The 23,677-nt window shown below is 40.4% G+C and overlaps 1 protein-coding gene across 2 annotated transcripts in view; it reads right to left on the bottom strand.

Annotated features, from left to right (window-relative positions):
- PCCA (propionyl-CoA carboxylase subunit alpha) overlaps positions 1-23,677 on the bottom strand; it is a 236,867-nt gene that overhangs the window by 194,741 nt on the left and 18,449 nt on the right. For both annotated transcript variants that reach the window (XM_083735288.1, XM_083735287.1), the window contains exons 2-4: positions 16,110-16,193; positions 14,577-14,624; positions 14,409-14,477 (exon numbers count right to left, since the gene is read on the bottom strand). In XM_083735288.1, coding sequence (XP_083591414.1) covers positions 14,409-14,477; positions 14,577-14,624; positions 16,110-16,193 — 201 coding nt within the window. The remainder of the gene's footprint in view (positions 1-14,408; positions 14,478-14,576; positions 14,625-16,109; positions 16,194-23,677) is intronic.

Below are 23,677 nucleotides of genomic sequence, written 5' to 3'. Positions count from 1 at the left end.
TCCTCACGCCTCTTGTTCCTGCTTTCTAAACTCATAAAAATTTTGCCAGCAAATTATTAACTTAATTTAGTATATATAATAAATTTTTCCACTATTAATATCTCAAGTTTTGAAATTTAACGACTCTCTTATTGGAACTCCATTATAAAATACTGTTTATCCAAAGTTTGTCTTTTCTTCCAATTACCTTCAAATTTGTATTCCTTATTGCTAATTTGTTGGAGCCATGTTATTACAAATCTTACATCTTTCTTAACATTCATACAATTTACAATGTTTTTGTAGATAATCCTTAAATTTCTTCCAGTCCTCCTCCACCCGTTCTTCTCCCAGGTCTCGGATTCTGCCAGTCATCTCAGCCAGTTCCATATAGTCCATCACTTGCATCTGCCAATCTTCCAGTGTGGGCAAATCTTGAGTTTTCCAGCATTTAGCAATGAGTATCCTTGCTGCTGTTGTAGCATACATAAAAAAGGTTCGATCCTTCTTTTGCACACTCTGGCCGACAATGCCAGATGTGTGTCCCTTTTAAACTTAACTGTAGCCAATAGAAACCAGTAAGTACACATATATAATATTTTAGTCATCTTTTTTAGTTTGTCCTTTTGTATTAAATATAAACACAAATTAAAACAACAAATGTATCCACTGTATATTAATTTGTTAACAACATCAGAAGTTGTCAGGAAATACCTATTAGTAGAAGCATTAAGATATCCATATTTCCTGAACTGGATCTGCCAAGGAGTCCTTGAAGTAGTTGTATTGGTATAAATGATAAAGTCCCAACATACAGTATTAAAATGTTCTGGGTCTTCTAAGCCTTTAGAAACCTTTATATTATGGGTCACCTTTGGTTGTCTTTTCTGCAGTTGCCAGGCTCCCATATATTTAGAAGTGAGAGCCACAGGGTCATCTTTGACATGATTTATTTGGACTGATGAAACTTGTGTGCTGGTTAATAAAAATGGCATTTTCACTGCAGCTTCGTATATGATGTGCAGAGTTATGCCCCCTTAGCGAGTGTGCAGAGGCATACCATCTACAAAGTAAACAATTTACTCTAGTTCATTCTCTTTTTGTTCAGGGCATGTTCATACAAGTAGTTTCCTTCAAGGGCAAGTAGTCCCAGCACACAAGCTCATGTGGGTAAAAATGAATACTGTACATCCAAGAAGCATTTACTGCAATCACAGAAACACTTTTTCAGCCACTGCACTGGCAGAAATTGCTGCCATCCAAGTCAGGCTGCCCCATTCACATGCTGTCACCCATGCAAGCATAAGCATGCTTATGGGACTGCACATGTCTTCCTTGTGGAAACCTCATTTCCCAGAAAACAAGCCCTCCAAAAAGCATAAAATCTGGGGGGGGGGGGGGGGCTTACAAAGGTATGAACACAGAAAGGTATGTGTGTGTGTTATAGATATGAACATATTTTTAGTACCGCACACATGATGGTTCTAGCTAAATCCTCTTTCCTGTTAGCAATTAATTTTTTCCCCTGCCTGCTAAATAAAGTCATATTCCCTGCTGATGGCAAATGATTGGTTTACCTACAACTCCAGGGGGTTTAGCTATCAGTCCCTTTAAGAAGCTTTGACAGTTTAACCTGCTGGGCTCACAGCACCCATGGGAGGGCCTTACTTGCAGTTTTACTTTCTGATGCTGCTGACCACTAATACTGACTCCATAGATAATGGATTTCAATAACAACCTCCTACAGGTTAACACTTTTGAGTAGCATCCATGATACTGCTTTAATTAAGTTAATACATGAAGGTCGCAGTTTGGTAGGAAGTTTTTAATAAATTTGGCAGCGCTTACAATAATAAAAAAAAATGTGTGGCTCATCTGTACAGTAACTCCAAGATAAGTTTACCTACAGATATAATCCGATCTGCTTGTGGATTTATGGAATGCTTCAATTCCTTTTAAAAAGTAAACTATTACTTCTGCTTCCTAGAAATATGCACATTTCTAACAGAAAGTTTCTTGACAGATATGAAATGTATGATTCTGCCATGCTGGGTGCAGAATGGGTTTACCTGGTGCACAAAATAGACCACCTTCCACCACAGAGGGGAAGAAAAAAAATTTTTCCTGCAAGGTGCATGAGATTAATGCTTCAACTTGACTTCAGATGCCAAGTGTTTAATATTAAAGAGCTTTGCAGAAACGCAAGAACAGAACCCAAACTACTACTTTCTATTTTAAATAACTAATTCATGTATTTGAAAGGCAGTCATTTGTTACGTTTAGTTGGCAGACTTGATTTTAAAGCAAGCCTCAAATTGTCACATTTTTCCTTGGATGGTGTACTTTCAGAGAATGTACGTACTTAAAAAAAAATACATTCCTTTTGGTTGAGTACTTTACCTGCAAAGATACACTCAGAAATAGGGAAGGTATTTTTTCCTTACAATCTTAAACCTTGATAGGAAGTCCAGAGGGTAGTAAGAAATCAGCATGGGAGCTATTTAATATACTTCTTGATTAACTCGTTGCCTGTCCACTTCTCCCACAGACATGTACTAACATGTCATAATCGTCATAATTCCCATCATCCCCACAGCTAGCACACAAGCTCCTTGATTAGTACACAACTCCCAGACGAGCTACTGCTAATGCTAAATAACTCCCTTCAGTCTCCAGCTACTATACCTCAGGCTCCCAATTAAACATAATGTCGCTGATTAGCCATATTAGTCCAGACAAATTTCTGCCAAGGATTCTACTCTACTTATTTTCAGCAAAGCCTCCACTCCCACCACCCTCCAAAAAAAGGGGGGGAGACCATGGAAGGTAACAGTAAGAAAAGAAAAAAACACAATAAGGTGGTTTATTTAAAATCAAAGTCAGTATAAGGATTTGGCACTGATACTAAATAATGATAACATGACATTGGAAGAAATAAAGCTCTCTTCTTCTTAAAAACAATTTTCAATTTCTGTTCAAATCGTCACATTTATTTATAAATTTGCTGTTGATAAAGCCTCATCAACTAAAAACACCAAGTTTAATTGCTATTACTTGGTTTAGCACCAAACCAGCGCAGATATAAAACAATTGGACCCATAAGATATGTACTCACTTTTCCAGTGATTCATCTCATGCAAAAAAAAAAGTTCTACAAGTCAAATAATCTGATTATTGCGCTTCCTTGGGGAGGTGTAAATAAGTAAGTATGTGTGTGTGTATATATATATATATATGTATATATATATATGTATATATATATATGTATATATATATATGTATATGCTTTCGTAGATTTTCACGGGTACAGGAATGCAGGTTTTGGTGTCCTCGGGTGTCTTCCCGTGTAAAAGTTGGGGTGTCTAGGCGACGTTTCGACGAGGTCTCACTCGTCATCTTCAGGCTGGTGCTTTCGGCTTCTTGTTACTGGAACAGAGCGGGATCTCAATGTTTGAGTTCCTATAAATACTGTAGAGGGGGTGTGGTGTCTAGCCTCCAATGTTCTGGGCAGAGAGGAAGTTCCCAGGCTAGTGTGCCTTTTCTTCTTTTGTTCCTTAATTACTTGAGAGATACCTTGAGTGATTTCTTGAGTGATATCCTGAGTACCACTTAGGTGGGTCATTAGGTGTGGATTAGTTGCTAAAGTCTTTGTGTCTTGACCTCTTGAACTTTGTGAAGAGTTTTCCTGAGAAGATGGCTGTATTGCACTTAGTTGTGCTTTGGCTTGGCTTCGTGTATAGGGGCGAGCTGTGGTTTTGTGGCTTGTGTCAGCCAGATCTGTGTAGGGATTGCAGGGGGGTGCAGCATCCGGAGGTGCCACCATGGATTGGCTACTGGATGGTGTCAGTAATTCATCTGTGGAGAGGGTCTGGGTTTGGGTCTGGTGTGGTTGATTGGTGTTGGCGTTCTGTGTGCCTCTGGATCTGGTGTCAGTTTTTGTGGGGAGGGCTAATTTCCAGATGTCTGGCAAGCGGGATGTGTCGTCACGCTTGTTCATGTTGTGAGGGTGTTTCTCTATCTCGATGGCTTCCATGATTATTCTCTTGTGGTGATGTTCCGTGTTAAAGAGCAATTTGGAATCTGCAAAATTAATTTCGTGTCCTGTTTCTTTCATGTGTTGGAAAAGAGAGATCCCGCTCTGTTCCAGTAACAAGAAGCCGAAAGCACCAGCCTGAAGATGACGAGTGAGACCTCGTCGAAACGTCGCCTAGACACCCCAACTTTTACACGGGAAGACACCCGAGGACACCAAAACCTGCATATATGTATATATATATATATGTATATATATATATGTATATATATATATGTATATATATGCTTAAGTGCATATTTTAAAAGAAACCCAAGTGAAGAAATCAATGGCCAAGCAAAAACAGTAACTATACTCCTAGCCAGAGAACACCTCTTCTTTTTGTTCTTTTCCTCATCATTATCAAAACCTTCTACTGGTGAGCCAGTGCAGTGTAGTGGTTAAGAGCGGTAGTCTCGTAATCTGGGGAACCGGGTTCGCGTCTCCGCTCCTCCACATGCAGCTGCTGGGTGACCTTGGGCTAGTCACACTTCTTTGAAGTCTCTCAGCCCCACTCACCTCACAGAGTGTTTGTTGTGGGGGAGGAAGGGAAAGGAGAATGTTAGCCGCTTTGAGACTCCTTAGGGTAGCGATAAAGCGGGATATCAAATCCAAACTACTCCTCCTCCTCCTCCTCCTCTTCTTCTTCTTCTTCTTCTTCTACAGGAGTAGGGCTGCAATCCTATTCAAACTTACTTGGAAGTAAGTCCCACTGAACTATCTGGTCCTTATTTCCAAGCAGACATATAAAGAATTATACTGTAAACCATTTTAGGGCAATGCTGATTCAGCAACGACTTAGCGTGTTCTCTCTGTTTACTACATTGACCATACAGACTTATTAACCTTCTTTATAGAAAACATTAAGTAACAAGGTTTTTTGACAACATGACAAAGTCCAACCACTAAGCATTGTTTTAATTAGTTACATTATAATTACCAAATTATTTTATTATTTTATTAAATTTATCCATCACTTTCCCTTGCCCAGGGCAACCCAAAGCAACTTAAAACCAAACAAATAAATCCTACAGATATACATTAAAACCATGGGAGGGACACATTAAAAACATCCCACCATCTTCCAAAAAGCTACAGATAATTAAAAAGCCAAAAGGCCTGGTTATAGAGGAAATGTTTTTTCCAGGCACCTAAACATATATGTAGTGAAAGGGCCAGACAAGCCTCCCTAGGGAGAGCATTCCACAAGAAGGGAGCCACCACCGAAAATGCCCATTCTCGTGTTGCCACCCTCTGGACCTCTTGCAGAGTAGACACATCATCTCAGATGATGAGAGCAAGGTCCAGGTTGGCTCATATGGAGAGGGATGGTCCTTGAGGTATTGCGGTACTGAGCCATTTAAAGCTTTATATAGGTCAAAACCAGGACTTTGAATTGGGCCTGGAAATTAACTGGCAGCCAGTGCAGTCAAGCCAGGACTAGCACTATATACCCAAACTATCTTGCCCCTGTTAGCAACATGGCCACTGAATTCTGCACCAGCTGAAGTTTCCAAACATCTTCAGAGACGGTCTCATATATAATGCTCTCATATATAATGCATTGCAGTCATCTACCCAAGTGGTTACCAGAGCCTGGACAACAGAAGTCAGGCTATTCCTAACCAGATGGGGGCACGGCTGAAGCTGATGGAAGACACGCCAAACCACTGAAACTACATGAGCATCAGGAGTCAGCAATGGATCCAAAAGGACCCCCAAGATGTGTACCCACTCCATCAGATGGGGGCAACTTCCAATCCATCCATCCAGTCTAGGTAATCACTCACTAACCAATGCTCAATTCTCTACATTCAAGAACTTATCACACTGAAACTTCTATAACCACTAACCAGAGCTATAGACAAAGTAGGATTTAGTCATTTTATATTGAAAAATGGGGGGGGGGGGGGCTCCTTGCACATCCCTTGCTGTTTAGGCAAGATAAACAATAGTTTTCTAAAATAAGGGCATCTATATCATTCTGTCTACTATATTAGCAAACTCAGATCACAAGTGTCCATGGGACCAGGGCAAAAAGGAAGCCTCTAAGAAACAAGAAGTGGGTATCAGTATTATTCACAAGAGCTGTGAGGTCTCCAGAAGTACAGAAAAGAAAGGTTATTTAAACCAAAGGGGGCAAAACCCAATTACAAACCAAAAAAAAACACAACAGTGAGGACTGCCAGTGATGGGGGAAAACGGAGGATCTTACCTGCTTGAGGAAGCCTAAACAAGAGCACTCATATAAGGAGGCAAGGGTACACCACAAGGTTTTATTTGCCATTCCCACTTGCATGGAATTATACGATAGTGTGGCGTTAAAGCACACCCTAAAGTAAGAACAATGTTAGATAACCCAATTAAAGTTAGCTATGTAAGCAGGGTTGCCTGGTGGACACAATTTTTCCACCATAATGCTTCAGTGGGAGGTATTCTATCCCCTTCTCCTGAAAACAGCATGAACCAAATATGGAGACCCAACTTGTAACACACACATTTATCTAAAATCATAAATATGCCACATATGCAACCAGTATACAATTTTTGAGTCTTAGAATGTGTTTGTAATTTGATAGTTCTAACAGTTTAGCTAAATACAAGTGTCAGAAAGTAGCTAATGATGCATGGTCTCACTATTTACTGAGTAAACGTGCATAGCAAAGCTAACCTTAGAGTCTATCTATTAATGGGAAATGAGTAAAAGAGAACAATTAGAAAACACAATGGTTTTTTTAAAAAGATGAAATTTTGATAAGCTCTTCCCAGAGGTCCTCTCACCTTTGTCTACACTGATGCATTCCTGTCTTAATTTACCTGATCATTAGCTTCCAGTTTGTTCAGCTGGAAACCAAAAACAAACACTAATTACTTTGACATCACAAAGTCAGAGCTGTCCTCACCATCTCCCCAGACAGCAGGGATAAATTATAAAGGGTAGCCATGATAATATCTTGATAAATGATGAGTCACATCACCTCTTTTGTCAATCATCCGTGAGGGCTCACACATGATACCACTCAATCTCATTACTGTATCCTAGGGCTAGGAAGACAATACACACCAGGAGTCATATTTCAAACAGCAGGCCACCATGATAAGATGCAACTCAGTAGATGGTTGATAAATTCCCATTGGCTTTTTGTTTTAACATAACTGTCAAATACTTCTGCTGCTAAGTACTATGCAGACACGAAAGGCGAAAGTGCATGGTTAAAGCTACTGATTATTCCTTGGGAAAATATGCACGTAATATTCTTCTTTTAAAAAGAAAAAAGAAGTACAAAAGCATCACTTCGAATTACAACAAAGCTTACATTTTTTAAAATTATAAAATACAATTTTGAAAGGCAAGCATCAAGACTTAGTGCTATCATAGCTAGAGATCTCCTTCCTGAACATCCAGAAAATAAAAACTCAGGACAGACACAAACTGAACAGTTTCCACACTTTCTGCCTTTGAAGAACCATTTCCACTTAACTCATCTACCAAGGAACCCCACACAGGTTATGGAGCATGGACACTTTGTTTGCGACACTGGTGAGGCCCATTGGGCTTCACCAGAGCTTTTGGCTTGCCCACATGGACTAAGAATGTGACTTAGAACATACTGGATACTTTACAGCAACAGCGCCTGTACATTATAGGGGATGATTAATAGAGGTAGGCAAGCTGTCTTTCATGAATGCCTACCCATTATTAGTCAACTTTCCATTGAGGAACCCCTGACAAGGTTCCCTGGAGAACGGTTGGAAAGCCACTGACCTTGACCTAGATCGTTAGGTATCTATTTTTAAAAGGAGGAGAACAGCCAGAGGCCATGTTGTTGCATAATTACACTCCCTATTTATTCCCCAAGTCACAATTTAAAAAGTAGAACCCATACAGAGTGTATCCCTTAGCTTCTTTGAGCCAAGAATGTGTTATGCCTTAATGCAACACACCCATCTTTTAATTCGTCATCAAAATGACCCATAACCAAGCCGTTGCATAAAATATTCTCACTGAACCGACAGTCTAAGCAGGGATGGCTAATCTTTTTTGTCTGAGAGGCATTTTCACAGTGGGCCAACCATCAACAATTGACAGATCTGATGATCAAGAAAGGGGTAAATCGCATCAGGTCATTGGGCTAGTGATGTGTCATATGTACCCTTTTCTCACAAACACACACACACCCAAAAAATTGGTGGGAATTAAGAAAAAATTGCTTCTTCCGTTGCCATTTCTGGTACATTTCTGCAAACCCAGCAGACACACCGATGGTAACAGGTTACCAGGTAGATAGTACTGCTGAAGCATTTTCTGACACCACACTGTACAGATGCATTCTAGGCAAGCTGAATTTCATTGCTAGATGTTCAAGACCTGACATAGCTGTAAGCACTAACCTGCTTAGCAAACATGCCAACAATCCTACTGTTCAGGATTGGAAAGCTCTGAAGCGCATAGCCCACTTTTTGAAGGGGACTTTGCACTACAGACTGAGGTTCATAAGTCAGAAGACTGGAGGTCTTGAAATCTTTGCAGATGCTAGTTTCAAAAGTGACACCACGGATGGTACCAGCACTTCTGGAGTGTGCTACATGTACAACCATTGTCTGTTTGACTGGCTGTGCAAAAAGCAGATGACAGTAAGCCTAAGTTCCTGTGAGGCAGAACTCAATGCCCTGTCATTTTCACTCATGGATTGTGAATGGTTGATGCAACTGTTTCAGGACATCAAGGTTTCTGTGAAATGTCCTATACAGGTGTATCAAGACAATAGATCCTGTTTGGCTTTGCTGAACTCAGAGAGTTGCAAGCAAAGTACCAAATACTTGCAGATTAAGTTACATCGTGCAAGAGAGTGTATTCAGAAAGGACTCATTCAGTTGTCCTACATGCCAGGAAACAAAATTCCTGCAAAATTCTGTTGTCTAAGGTTGTTAACAGAGAACAACTTAAGGTTTATGTACAGAGGTTGCAATTGGGTTGAACCACAGATACTACAGGTTACACGTAAAGGAGGAGGATATTAGGATATAGTTCCTTCCATTCCACCTTAAAAGGGTACAGGCATGACTGTTGTGTGTCACATGCCTGTTTACTCCTAGCACAGTCTGCTGGGAACTTCCGTTTATATATTGCTTTTGCTTCGCTGCTGTTTTTGCTGGAGTCAAAGGGAAGCAGACATGTTTTCCTTTGTTCCTGAATTATGCTGAATAAAATGCTGTAAATACTGCTTACACATGGCTCTGTCCGCCTCTTCCGTTGTGAGAATATTTATTCACTCTGCTGATAGAGCGTGCCGAGTCTCTAAACGTATCTGAGGCTCGTGTCGCTGTTTGATGCTGTTCCAAGGGAGACTGGTGATCGCCCAGCTGCCGGCCGGTGGCTAGAGCCAGCTGGGGGCCTGTCTGATGCCCCCGTCTCCCCGGCAGTATCCCAACACTACGCTCTCTTCAAAATATCCTAATATATTATGTAAGAAGTTAGTGGCAACCTTCACTGCTTCCTGAACTGTTTGCTCTGATACCCTTCTACAATAGTGAAACACGTTACCCATCAAAAATGAAAAGTATGGTAATCATTTTCACAACTGACATTACACAACAGGGGTCGCAACACTAACAACAGACAAAATATACACACTCATTTTGTGAGCCCACCTCAATACAGTCTGTCCCTTTTAAAAAGAGACGTAGTTGGAATTTCATTTCTAGCTCCTGACATAGACAAATATTAAATCTTTAAGATATTTTTCTACCACTTCAGCAAAAAATCCCAAGGTAACGGAATTTTTTAAAACGTAAGGAAAGCTAATCATAAATAAAAGCAGCAAGGTCTTTAAAGCCATATAAAAATCAAACAACTTGGCAACAATTTTATCTAAAAGACTGATAAAATATATTCTCCTTTGCCTGGAGCCACAAGAACAACAAAGTAGGCACTATGTGGACCTCTCTGGGAAGAGCATTCCATAACTGAAGCACCACCACTAAAGGCTTCTCCATGTTAGCTGTGTGGGTTCAAAGTCGCACTCCATGGCAAATTGTAAATCAAGTATCTAACAAAACCTAGAAATTAAAAGTTAAATCCAAGGTGTCTCAGATGGCAGAGATTAAAATCAGAATAACTTAGGTAGCGTTAGAGAGCAAAATACCCTGTCTGATAATATTGTCTTATGCAGAAGTCAATGCAAGCTAGTTCCTTAACTTTCCCTAAGGACACCAGTGAGCAAAAAGAAACAACACCTGAATAAGCCCAAAGTGTTGTATTATCTAGTGATCATTTTAAGAGCTATAAACTTCTAGTCTATGACAGCTAGTCACACTATTTAGGACAAATTAATGATACGAGTTACAGCTAGAATAAGAGCTTATCAAGGAATATATATTTGTGCTACAAAAGGAATTACTATGGCTGCTTTATATAAAAATATTGTGAAGAAGAAGAGTATTTTTATAGAAAAATATTTTATATTAAAATATAATGAAGAGGTAAAGTGGGGCTTGCCATCATATTGATATGATAATTTCAGATATATAAATAATATTTATTTTCTCTTTCCCCTGACATAAATAAAAACTGGACACATGAAGATGAAAAAAGGCCTCTGTTTCAGAGAAATTTGTAAATAAGATTGTATGTCTCAGTCTAGTCCAGACAGTACATTCTGCTTCCACTTCAACATTCTAGCTCTTGCCAGAGCTCGTTGTCAAAACATTAGCTATTTAAGCTTCCCTTTTTAAAACTGCACCAGAAGCCAACAAATAGGATTTGGAAGGAACTAAAAGAGTTTCCACCAGCAGCTGCTATGAAGGACAAGTTGATAAGCATGAATAATCCAAAACACTGCTAAACTGAAGAAAACCCAAGTTGATTTTATTTATACATTTTTCCTTCAAGGAGGATAATGGTGTACATGGAGTTTGTCCCGTTTTATCTTCACAACAATCCTCTGTGGTAGAATTAGGCCGAGAGATGGTGAGTGACCCACTGTCCTCTAGTGAGCTTTATGGCAAAGCAGAGATTTAAAAGTCTGGGGACACGCATATGGAGGAAATAGATGGAAAAGCATATTAAGACCATTCTGTTGGTGCTGACTTCACATCTTATTTATATGTCCAAGATGTGCTCAAGAAACATGAAAGGCATCAACTAGGTAGCTCATCTGACAAATACAGCAGAAGCGGTCATAGAGGTGGTGGAATATGAGAAGACTGCATCTACAGAGACAGCACCTCACATCTCAACGCTGAGAAATCATCTTCATAAGCCAATAAGAGTAATATTGAATTTCCCTTCATAAGGCAATCATAAGCGATAAAAGAGAAGTTATTTTCAAAAAAGATTGAATTCTGTTCACACTGATGGCCAGTGCACAATAAAAAAAGGTCCAAAAAGTTATATGCCAGTTCAGGAAGTAAAGGAAAACTACATGGCCAAGACCACCTGCTTTGAGAAGCCTGGAATTAATGACACAGCTTTATATTTCCAATCAGAACATGGTAACAGAACAACCTGATCCTTCAAGAACTGTAAATCAGGCTGGTCCATGTGAACCATTAATTCATTGACACAATGGGCTGAAATGAAGACCACTAGAAGAATGACTTTGTATAACAGAGATCAGAGACTCAAAAAGTTTTTTCTCTATCAGGGAAGCAAATACAATAAACATCTCATTGGGGACTATACAGCAAGTGATGAAGTATCATATTTGCCAATCCTCAAAGAAACTTAACAAACCTTGGCCATGTGTTTAGAGAGGAAAGAGCTGAACCACACTTAAGTCAAAACTTGGCTTCACTCAATGCAGTGTGGTAATAAGAAGGACCAGGGAGGAGCAAATAGCTGTGAGCTGCTCTACTGGATCCTGGGATTGGAAATAAACAAAGGTAATGAATTGAATGGACTGAACAGGAGTCAAATAGGGTTTCTCCAAATCAACCATAACATCCAAGGAATGCTGCTATGCTACTATGCATGGGTGAGGAAGATGGATGGCAGGCTCCTCTTATCCCAGGACCTATTGGGGGGGTCTACAGGGGACGGTTTTTTATTTTAAACAACAAAGAACCTATGAAGACATAGGAACAATATAGAAGGTACTACCCTACTTAAAATCAAACTCACTGGGATGACGTCTGAACAACACAACTGTCATTTCCACTTAATAAACACAAGCTTCTATACACCATTAATTCTAGGTGATCACTCCTAATTTTTCCTAAGCAAACACTCACATCAAATTACACAATTACTCTCCCACCCCCACTCACAAAATAAAAGGAGAGCGGGGAAGGAATAATCACATCTGATTATGCTTCTATCTGCATTTGAGGACAACTGGTTTCATGTGTATTTAAAACACATATTTTCAATTCTGCACTGGATTTCTATTGAGTTACGCAACTACTCCCAGATATGGAGAAGACCTATTCTATCTATTCTGCTGCTCACCATTTACACAATACTCCATACACGTGTTTATTTTCCAGCCAAAGTTAAAAACCTTAAGACCCACAGATTTCAATGAGAAAAGGCTAAACAATCTTACTGTGTGATGGGGATAATTGTTTCATCAAGATGACATAATCTGCAATCCTAAACGTATTTGGATTTTTAAAAATTCTGTAGTACCTGAAGTCCTCACTAAGATGACCTACAAGGCTAAAATCAACCTTCACTGAAGTAAACACTAATAATCTTTTACTCAACCAAAATTCCTGTAATTACTTTCCCATGGGATTTTCAAGTCATTTATAGTTTATTACATTTTAAGGATACGGAGTCCCTGCTGTGTTAAAAATGCCAAATAAAATTATCCCTCATTCACTGCTTTATGCTATAACTTCTTTTCTTCCCATCCAATTAGTGTTACCCTGTTCTTTATGTATCATAAAAAATTTAACTACACGTATGTAAAACATAAAAGAAATGCTAGAGGTCTATTGTACATAGTAATACCACCAACACCATACTCATGGCAGAGGAAGAACTTTCATCCCAAAGACACTGTTTTTAATGGAACGCAAAACTTCAGACTGAAGTGCCTACCCTTCCACAGTCTACAAAAAAAGCATTGCCTACATTAAATTATTCAAGCATGACCACTTGCAATCTTTTCTGATGAAGAGCACTATACAAATACTTTACAAAGCTTTAAATACTTTTATTTTTATAGTCAAATTAACCTTCAGTTGCAGAATAGCAAAAAAAAAAAGGAATTTGAACCATTGCTAATGAAGACATTAACATTCCTTAACAACTTCTTCTCACACTTAACATTTTTATCCATCTCTCCATCTTTCACATATATTATCTCAGCAATTCTTATAACAATGCTATAAGGTAAAGGTAAAGGTACCCCTGCCCATACGGGCCAGCCTTGACAGACTCTAGGGTTGTGCACTCATCTCACTCTAGAGGCCAGGAGCCAGCGCTGTCCGCAGACACTTCCGGGTCACGTGGCCAGCGTGACAAGCTGCATCTGGCGAGCCAGCGCAGCACACGGAACGCCGTTTACCTTCCCGCTGGTAAGTGGTCCCTATTTATCTACTTGCACTTAAGGGTGCTTTCGAACTGCTAGGTTGGCAGGCACTGGGACCGAACAACGGGAGCGCACCCCGCCGCAGGGATTCGAACCGCCGACCATGGGATCGGCAAGTCCTAGGCGGTGAGGTTTTACCCACAGCGCCACCCGCATTGACCTATGCGTTGACCTATTACGTTGACCTACGCGTTGACCTATTACGTTGACCTATGCTATAAGCTAGGTCAACGTAATATTTTTGCAGATGGAGAATGAAGCTGAGAGAGCTTTCCCCCCAGGCACCCAAATAAAGTTATGACAGAAACAAGACTTCCACCAACAACATCCAGCTTACAGCCAATACACCACCCCTGTTGTCAAGTTATTAGTTTATAAAAGGAACACAGCATACTGTGCATGTGCTTAGGATGCACTGTGACCAGGGACACTTGATGATAGGAACAGCCAATGTGGTGCCTTCCAGATGTCACTGGACTGCAGGAGGAGTGGGGAATTGGATACAGGCAGTAGGCTGGATTCTTACCCACCTCCCAAGTATCTGCCAGGCCAATTATGACAGGTGAATGGAACCAGGGGTTGGAGATTGCCCACTGATGAACTACAGTTCCCACTACCCCTGACTACTGGCCACAATGCCTGGGACTGCTATTTGATTTTATTAAAAAGTGCCACCAAGTTACATTTTGGGTGTCACTTAGTGACACGTTATTAAACTGTACCCTAATATAATGGTGGAAACCTTTTTACTTTGGTGTTGGCATTTGAGGAGCCAGCAATGGAAATCCAGCAAAATAATTTGCATGACAAGTACTTACCGCACTGGAATCAACATCACTGTGTATAGCAACCGTTTTAATACCCATCTTCTTGCATGTCTTAATTACCTAGACATGGGAGGAGGAAAGAGACAAAGCTGTTTTAAAACTAAACGGATAACTAAAGTCATAAAATAGAATAATTGCAATTTTGGAAGTTATACTTACTCTACAGGCAATTTCTCCTCTGTTGGCAATAAGAAGCTTCTCAAATGTCTGAAGAAGGGAGAAAAGATACAGCTAGGTCCTATGACTACATCAGCATTTGCACATTCTGTACATTTAGCTTCCCTGGAGGAAATGAAGTGCTTAACAATGGAGTTGCTAATCAAATTAAAATGGCTTTTATTTGATTTGCTGCTTCTTCACATACATTCAAATTGCCTAGGCATATGTAACAGGACGAATCTCTTAGCTGTTACTTAGGAGTAGGTTATGTGCTCATGTGTCCCCTTCCAGCAGCATCTCCTACCTTAACCTTGGTTAATAAATACATTGGCACCAACATTTATCTTATTTATCTTAAAACCCCAATTAGCAATGTCCATGGTTAATGTTGTTGCAGATGCATCATTTAGCAACAATCGAAGTTACAATCCTATACACATTTACCTGGAGTAAGGCTTATTGCACTCAAGGGGGTTTACCTCTGAGTAGACATGTCTAGGATTGCACTGTAAAACTGTCATAGGGAATTCACTGCTGGTAGGAAGATTGTGCACATGATCCCATTATCTTCTTTTGAGCTCTTAAATACTATCAAGGTTTCAGCCTCATTATGCATGCACTGGTTCCCAGCTAGCAGTAAAACAGCGGCACTACAGTCCAGCCGGTTTTGCTACATTTTTCTTTGCTGAAAGTTATATTGGTGCACTTTGCTGCCTCTTTATTTGTGTATACACAATCAAGCTGTAAAAGAAGAAGGCTGAAGTTACAGTACTTAACACAAGCAACCGAAGCACCTGACTTCTGAATTGTGTTCACTTTTAAGCTTTTTCTTTTCCTGCAGAAATATGTTATGGATTCCTCAAGAAGTTCACTCCAAGTAATTCAGTATATGCAAATAATTTTGATATATTGGAATTAAGCTGTGTGTAAAACTGGCAACCTTTTGGAGGGAATGACGGGCCTTGTCAGGCCTCCTCCTGCCATGTGGCCTACAGAATATTGAGGGGGCCCAGCCACCTCATTGAAAATTGGGGGGGGGGGGCTCAGCACCCAAAGCCCCACAGAGATGGCACCCTTGTGCAATGGCAAATCACAATGACGGCAAGCACAGATCACAAATCAACTCCTAACTATTATTTATGATCCTGACTCATTGCCACCAAACAAATTATGGCTAGAGAGAACCTGGTGAGTTTCAGGCACACATTCAAAATAAGCCACCGTGTTGATAATGTTCGCTGGAAGGCATCAGTTCACAGTGTGCAGCCATAAAAAGGTTTTGAATTTTAGGCTCTTTAAATAGGTGGAGATACTCAGTAAAATACTAGATAATCCCACTGTACAAGCTATCATTTTTGGGGGTGGGGGAGGGAAGCAGACAGCTTGCCAGTAGCAAACACAAAAGACAGCTTAGTCCCAAGATTACAGTGGAGAAAAGGCACAAAATAGTATCATCCACAACTACCGGTATATTGTCAAATCAAGCATGCTCAAGCTTTGCTACAGATGATACTAAGGACTTTCAATACTTACCTTTTCATTTGGATCATACGATGTTGAGTGCAACCCACGAGAAGTGATAAGGTACCATCTCCATTTTGAAAGTTGTGCAATACACTGTAAAATAAGAAAGACGACAAGTATAGGTGATTAAGACATTTAAAGCAAATTACCAGCATAATAAAACAATGAAAGAAAACAACAACATGGCATCCATTTGGGTTTTCAGCAATTCCCACTGCAGCTTCCCATACCAAATCCCATGCCATTCCAGAGGTTTCTCAAGCCATCAGTAGTAGTTTTCCAGGGGGACACAGGGGCTGCAGGAGTGGGATAGCTCCATTCCATTCATGGAAATCCAGATCTAAGCCATAGTGGCCACTGACATGTAAGCATCCTGACCGCTACTAGGCACATTTAGCAGTAGCAAACTAGGTCTGGCAAAAGAGAAAAGTAATGAGAAAGAAGCCTGAAATACAAATGATATATTCTCTGCTTTCCTTTGGACCACATCAGAGAGGTTGAGGAGGAGGAGGGGTCTTTATCATCAGGGCGGCCCAGGAGCTCTATACACACTGCCCAGGGAGGTCACTTCAGTGCCACAGACAGACAGACAGACAGATGCCAACAGTTGCGGTTCCAATAAGGCTTTCGAAACAGTATTAGCAATGCAGCAAGCATCTTTATTATGGTGTTCCTTGTCAAGTACAGTGGCACCTCAGTTCAAGAACTTAATCCGTTCCGGAGGTCCGTTCTAAAACCAAAACTGTTCTTAAACTGAGGCGTGCTTTCCCTAATGAGGCCTCCCGCCGCCGGCGCCCTTCCACCATTTGGATTCCATTCTTAGACCAAAGTAAAGTTCTCAAACCAAGACACTATTTCCAGTTTTGCAGAGTTTGTAAACCAAATTGTTCCTAAACCGAACTGTTCTTAAACCGAGGTACCACTGTACTCTTTAACTTATGTTCTGTGCTGCATTTATCAATTCAAGGTTCTAAATTTCTTGCTGTGCAAGCAGTCAGGGAAGCCATCCTTCTAGATCAGGGGTAGCCAATGTGATGCCTTTCAGATGTTGTGGACGACATCTGTAATTCCTGACCAGTGACATGCTGGCTGGGGCTGATGGCAGCCCTAGTCCACAACATCTGGAGGCAACACATCTAGTGGGATGGTTTCCCTAGATAACTACCAAACGTCACTTCTAACAGTTCTGCCACTTTAAGACCAAGAAACAAGACAAATTAAAGGCCGGCATTTTTGTCACTTAGCCACGAAGAACAATGGGTAAAGATAAAATGGCACACACAGAGAGAACCCTATTAGGCATTCCCCTTGCACTCTTTCCGAACTCCAATGTTTCACCTACTCTAAAATTCTTCAGAGAAAATATAAAACCATTTCTCACCAGGCCTGTGAGGAAGCTTGCATACCCTTCCCAGAGAAAAGGTTACAATGCATTTACCACATGATTAAATAATAAGACCAAAGGATGGTTTACGCAAACAGGTAAAAAAAGTGTTATCCTTTGAAAGACACAGGAGAGCAGAAAGAATGAAAGGAAATAAGCTTCTTTGATGGCAGAAGTTAAAGCACAAGCCACTGTAGGGAAGTCTTTCTTCCACTAGATATGAGGGCTAGCAGCACAAGACACAGAGGCTGTATAAATTCCTATTTTAATTTGGTTAAAGAAAAAGGCAGACAAAAAGTTTATTATTCAGGTTGAAAACTACTATGATAAACCACCAATTATTTTCACCATTCCAAGACCATGTCTAAAGATTAGCCCGTTGTTCCATTTATATCATCTTAATCTGATCATATTTTTATTGTGATTAATAATACCTTATATATTTGGGTTTATACCAGTTCTCTAATTTGTTAAGATCATTTTATACATTCATATAACAGAGTATCAGCCAGGCAACATTCAGACAGAGAGCGTGTGACTTTAACACAAAAGCAATTATTCAAGCCAACACTGAAAAAACAGTGCAACTAATGTGAATGAACAACATGCCTCAGGATAAACTATTTTTTAAGCAGGGGTGAGAAATCTATAGCCCTTCAGTTGTTGGACTCTGCTCCCATGAGTTCTAAGCAGCAGCCACGATCAGGAATTATGCAGATTGTAGTCTATAGCTACAATAACACATAGAGGGCCCTAGGTTCCCCATCAGTTTTAAAGAATGAAATGCTAACCAACTAAACAGAAAATGTTTAATTTTAAAACCATTATAGTCCTGGCTGTAAGTACCGCTATTCAAATTTGCATTATGCAGACTCTTGCTGCATTCTTGCCAGTGTTAGAAATTAGCTAGGCGCCAGGCATATTTTGCTACTGGTACAAGATCCAATTGTGAGCACATAGAGATCTTTGGTTGCCAGGTTGGCGACTGACGTTTCCATCTGGTTGGTCCCTCCAGTTTTCTTAGGCAGGTAAACAGATGGTAAGCTTTTTGTTGCATTTATATCCCACCTTTTTGTCCAAGAAATACATGGTTCACACCCCTCTTCAGGTAACCTACCTCGCAGGGTTGTTGTAAGGATTAAGAGGCTGGGATTGGCTCAAGGTCATTCAGGGAGCTTCATGACTGAGCAGGGATTTGAACTCTGATCTTCAGGTCCTAGTCTAACACTCTAACACTACACCACAATGACTTCCTAGTGTATTTCTATTTGGGGCAGCTATATCAATTAAGTAGATAAATAATATGGAGAAAGCAAGATATCACTTAGAGTGACTGTTTAGACCAGCAAGACTTGCCATCGGGTATACCAGGGTTCAGGACACTGGGCCACTGGGACCTACTATTTGTCTTGTTCTGTCTGCTCCTTCCATTTTATCCTAACAAACCTGTAAGGTAGTTTAGGCTGAGAGATAGTGACTGGCCAAAGGTAACCCAGTGAGCTTCATGGCCAGGTGGGGGTATGAACCCAGCCTCATGCCCCCATCTACACTATACAGTACATTAAAAGCTGCATCATGCCACTTTAAACAGTCACTGCTTCCCCCAAAGAATCCTGGGAACTTTAATTTAAGGCTGCTGGGAGCTGTTAGGAATCTCCTATTCCCCGCAGAGAGCTTCAATTCCCAGAGTTGTTTAACAGGAATCTACCTTCTTCCCAGGAAACTCTGATCCAGATCTGACTCCATTCTTGCATTCAGACTGAATGGAACTGGAAAAGAGGAAATTAAATAGCAGAGCCAAAGTGGTACACAGATTGTCTCAAACCCAACCAGCTGCTGTAGAGAAAATTTTTAAAGGTGTATGTCATAGCAGCCTTAGTGTTGAACAAATATTTCTGCTCCTGTAACATCTGCAGTCCTGGGGAATCGTAATGAATGGATATTGGCAACCAAATGCAGAGATTTATGAAGATAATATTGGTATAACAATGACCTTCTGGCCTTACAACCAGGAAAGGAAAAGTACCAAATCTACAGTTAAGTTTACATTGATATCAGAAGTCACATGTTTCATTTTTAAGTAGTTTTACTTTGCTCGCTTGCTTTTTTTTTCTCCAGGAAAAAATATATATAATTGACTCCAGAGATGTTTTTCACCCATGGCAACTTCCCTTTCTAAATATAAATATATATATATTCAAGAATCAGAAGAGAAGTGCAACCTTAATACATGTGGGACTTGATACAAGCTGCTTGGCTTATAATAGGTGTGTCTAACCTGTGGCTCTCCAGATGTTATTGTACTCCAACTCCCATTATCCCCAGCCAGGACTGCCAACGGTCAAGGATGAAGAGACTTGCAGTACAAAAACATTTAGGCAGCCACAGATTAGCAATCCCTAGTTTATAAAATTTAGAAGTATTTCATTCTCAAATTACGGCAGTTGTTTATATTAGCAGGCACATACATCTGTGCAGAATCTGGGTCAAATTTAAAAGCTTAATATTTGGTAATCTGAGCAGCTTTTTCTTCCAGAAAGTATGGATGTCTGTGCAAGAATCTTGTTAACATTCTAATAACCCTGCACAGACTTCTCTGGACTGTAGTATAAACAGCTCAAATTACCAAAGCAATTCTCAAAATCTTCTCAGCCAGTTTCCCATGTTGGTTCTCTTGTCTTCCCCTTGATTTTTTTATGTATATATTATTAAAATAATTTATATACCAGGTCTTATTTCAAGAAGAAATACCAAGGCAGTATCTATTCTATCAATGTAAGAAACTAAAGAATAATGATAGATTTGTACATTAATTTTCACTACAGTCTTCAAATTTCCAAAAAATACAAGTACACATATGAACCGTTCATTTCCAACACAGAAAGCAACCTCACAGCATGTTATCAGAAATCTCCTGGCACATATGACTGTATTCTCACGGGGATAATGCATTTTTAAGCTTGATATGTTCAAGACACTAGCAAACCTACCATCAGTCAAGTTGTAATTGTTACCTAAATGGATAATACAGATAAGCCCAACAGTTGATGAGCCATCTCAATAAATGTTCTCTCATTTCTTACAACAGACTTGCCTGTCTGTATCTTATTGCAAAAATCCAGATAACATGCTTTACAACTTCTTCTTGTGAATGTGACATCCCATGCCAGCCTTGGCTCAATTTAGTTTTTATGTGTGTCAAGAAATTCCAGTTTGTTATTTGGTTTACATAGGGGAAATTAAACAAAAATACTTTTAAAAAATCTTCTAAAGCAGTGGTGCTTGCAACAAAATGTTGCAATGTGGAGTGTTCCTTTTCACTGCTCTAGTCAGTCAACCTTGCCTTCCTCCATGAATTTCAGTGTTAGAAACTCGGATATATAAGCTAATTGCCAAATGGCACCTTAAACCTAGGTTGCTGTCACCTCAACAGACTGTCTGGTCATATTTTTTTCCAGTGGATTACTACTACTACTATTGCTATTGCTGTTATTAATTTCTTTTCTATACCACTTTATATTTTAATGGGAAAAAATTTAAAGCAATTTACAACGCATTCAAACATCCAATGAAACAGCAAAGGTGGATGAGGGTCTGGATCAAAGCTTCCAAACTTCTCATGTTGGTGACACCCTTTTTAGGCATGCATCATTTCATGACAGTAATTCAGTTTTACTAGTAAATCAGAGGTTAAACTAACCCCTTTCCAGTCCTGGGAGGAGCACAGGGAGCATTTGTGTGACATACCTACACACTGCAGCCAACACATTAATGTGTCACGACGCACAGTTTGGAAAGCTCTGGTCTGGACCCTTGAAATGTGAGCAATTTTGCATCCTACTTCCCAACGTTAGGAAAGAAAAACTATCTGCCACTTGGCTCATGGAACCTTGATTATGAGCGCAAAAACAGAAGGTTGGGTCGCCATTTTGTCCTTTTTACAAAGATGAGCCATGCTGTGGTAGGGAAAGCAGCAGTTCACTCCACAGCAGCGATCCTACTTTGGAGATGGGCAGGGAGGCATTTCTCCTCCTGCGTCCTCAGCTCCAGCCTGATGGACTTGCGCTACAGTGGAGGAAGTATTTCTCCTCCCGTGCCCTCAACGCCAGTGGCGGAAATTTTATTCCTGAGTCTCAGTCGCCATACATGGTGACAAGACTTCTCAAAGTGCTTGCATTCTGACAATCCCCAGTTGCAAAATGCGCCTGGCACCTGGCTAATTTCTCATGCTGCTACTTCATAACTGGAGTTGGTTCATTGGCCTCATTCCACTGAAATTTAAGCATTCAACCTGAACTCCCTGCCCTTGGCAGAAAAGAAGAAAAATTGGCCATCGCAGCAGAGCCATACCTAGGCCCAAAGTCTTATCAAAGCCAGTTAGTGTTAGCGCTAACCCCAGGAGGGATGCACCACCCTGAAAAGTAATCCTCTCATGAATTTTGCTGCCACACTGGTGGCATAGCAGCAGAAAACTTTGCTGCAAACCAGTCAGATGGTGATGTCGGGCACCAAGCCAGTGATAGGACATCTGCATTTGGTTGCAAGTGGACCATTTGCAGTCATAAAACTGACCTGGTACCTGGGGAATTTCAAACACTGTCCATTATACTCCATTCCTCCTCTCCCCCAGTTTTGCATTCCACCAGTCTCACACTACAACAGTCAACCACCATTACATACTTGCTAAGCACACTCTGTATTTACTGGGCTCTTAGAAAGGGGGACAAATTGAGGAGAGGTTCCCTAAGATTGTTTTGTATTTCTGCAGAATATCTGTACTTATGCAAACCTGCCAAAACCTCTCTATTGTGAATGGATGGTGCCATATTAGCTAGCTAAGTGTGGCTCACTCACATGAACATCAAAAATGGAGATTACTTATTTCTCGCCCAGGAATCCAATCTGCATCACACATTATAATATTGACAAACAGCTGTATTTTTCCAAACTTAACATGTCTATGAATGCATCAACTGCAGAAAACACAGTTTGCAACCAGCACCAAATTTAGTGTGGTGTGGGCGGTGCCCCTGCACAGGGAAGTGAGCTGAGGGCGTACAAAATAATAGTAGTAGTAGTAGTGATAATAGTAGTAGTAGTAGTAGTAATAGTAATATAAAACCTATATTTATATGGGTAGCTACTCAAAGTTAGGCCCTGGTCAGATGGGCGATTGAGTTGTTGCAACTATTACAGAGTGTACTTGAGGCATGTGCATGACAGAAGGCGAAGGGTGTATCTGGGGGAGCACCAAATTTTGTCCTTGCTCAGGGAGCCATATTACCCAAGTCCGTCCCTGTTGCTTTTCACAAGTAAAAGTGGCTAACTACCAGGGAGACTTGGTACATGACTTGTTCCTTAACTAAATGATCAGAGCCTACTGAACCTGTTTTCTTGTCAATCCACAGGCACATACAATGACACCATTACGCTACACAATGTAGTTAGGATTTGGGGACAGGAACTGTCATTTTGCCATAAACACTGCACAGTAATATTCTTCCTTGTAAAGATTAGACCAGCTTACAGAGGCTCTAGATAGTCTCCCAATCACATCTTCAACAATACAAAATCACTGGGTGCTCCCAGACCACTCACTAGGCTAGTGACAGGAACATAATACTGCCTCTCAGCAGCTCCTAACTTGGCAAGTACAGTACATGAGACCAACATGAGTGAGCATTATCAGAACTCATTAAGGGGGTGTCCAAAGTAGGGGCAGGTCAGCAAATCAGACTGAGAAAGGAGAACTGAGGATCTCCCAAGATGCTGCAGTGGAAAATACACAGGCAAAGGTATGTTTTCCACACAGCAAAAATAACTGCAACAGTGGAACCCATTAGACCAGGGTTTACCAAATTTGGGTTTTTTTTACTACAATTCCCATCATCCCTCACCACTGGTTCTACTAGCTAGGAATAATGGGAGTTGTAGTCCAAAAACAGCTGGAGACCCGAGTTTGATAAACCCTGCATTAGACCCTGAAAAAGGTGCAAGGTATGGGACTCAATATGGGCTTATACCCCCATGACTGTTTTGGACTAAAACAAAATTCAATCATAGATATTGCAGCTTCTTGTCCAGCTTGGCCCCTACAGGTATGGTGTGGCAGCACAAACATGTAAAAACAGGACTGGGCTAAGCAGGCCTATCACATCCCTGTAGTTTTATACATTACCTTTTCATAGTTACT

This window comes from Podarcis gaigeae (genome assembly GCF_964106915.1).
Source record: "Podarcis gaigeae genome assembly, chromosome: 4".
Lineage (NCBI taxonomy): Eukaryota > Metazoa > Chordata > Lepidosauria > Squamata > Lacertidae > Podarcis > Podarcis gaigeae.
This window is presented reverse-complemented; position numbering and strand designations above follow the sequence as displayed.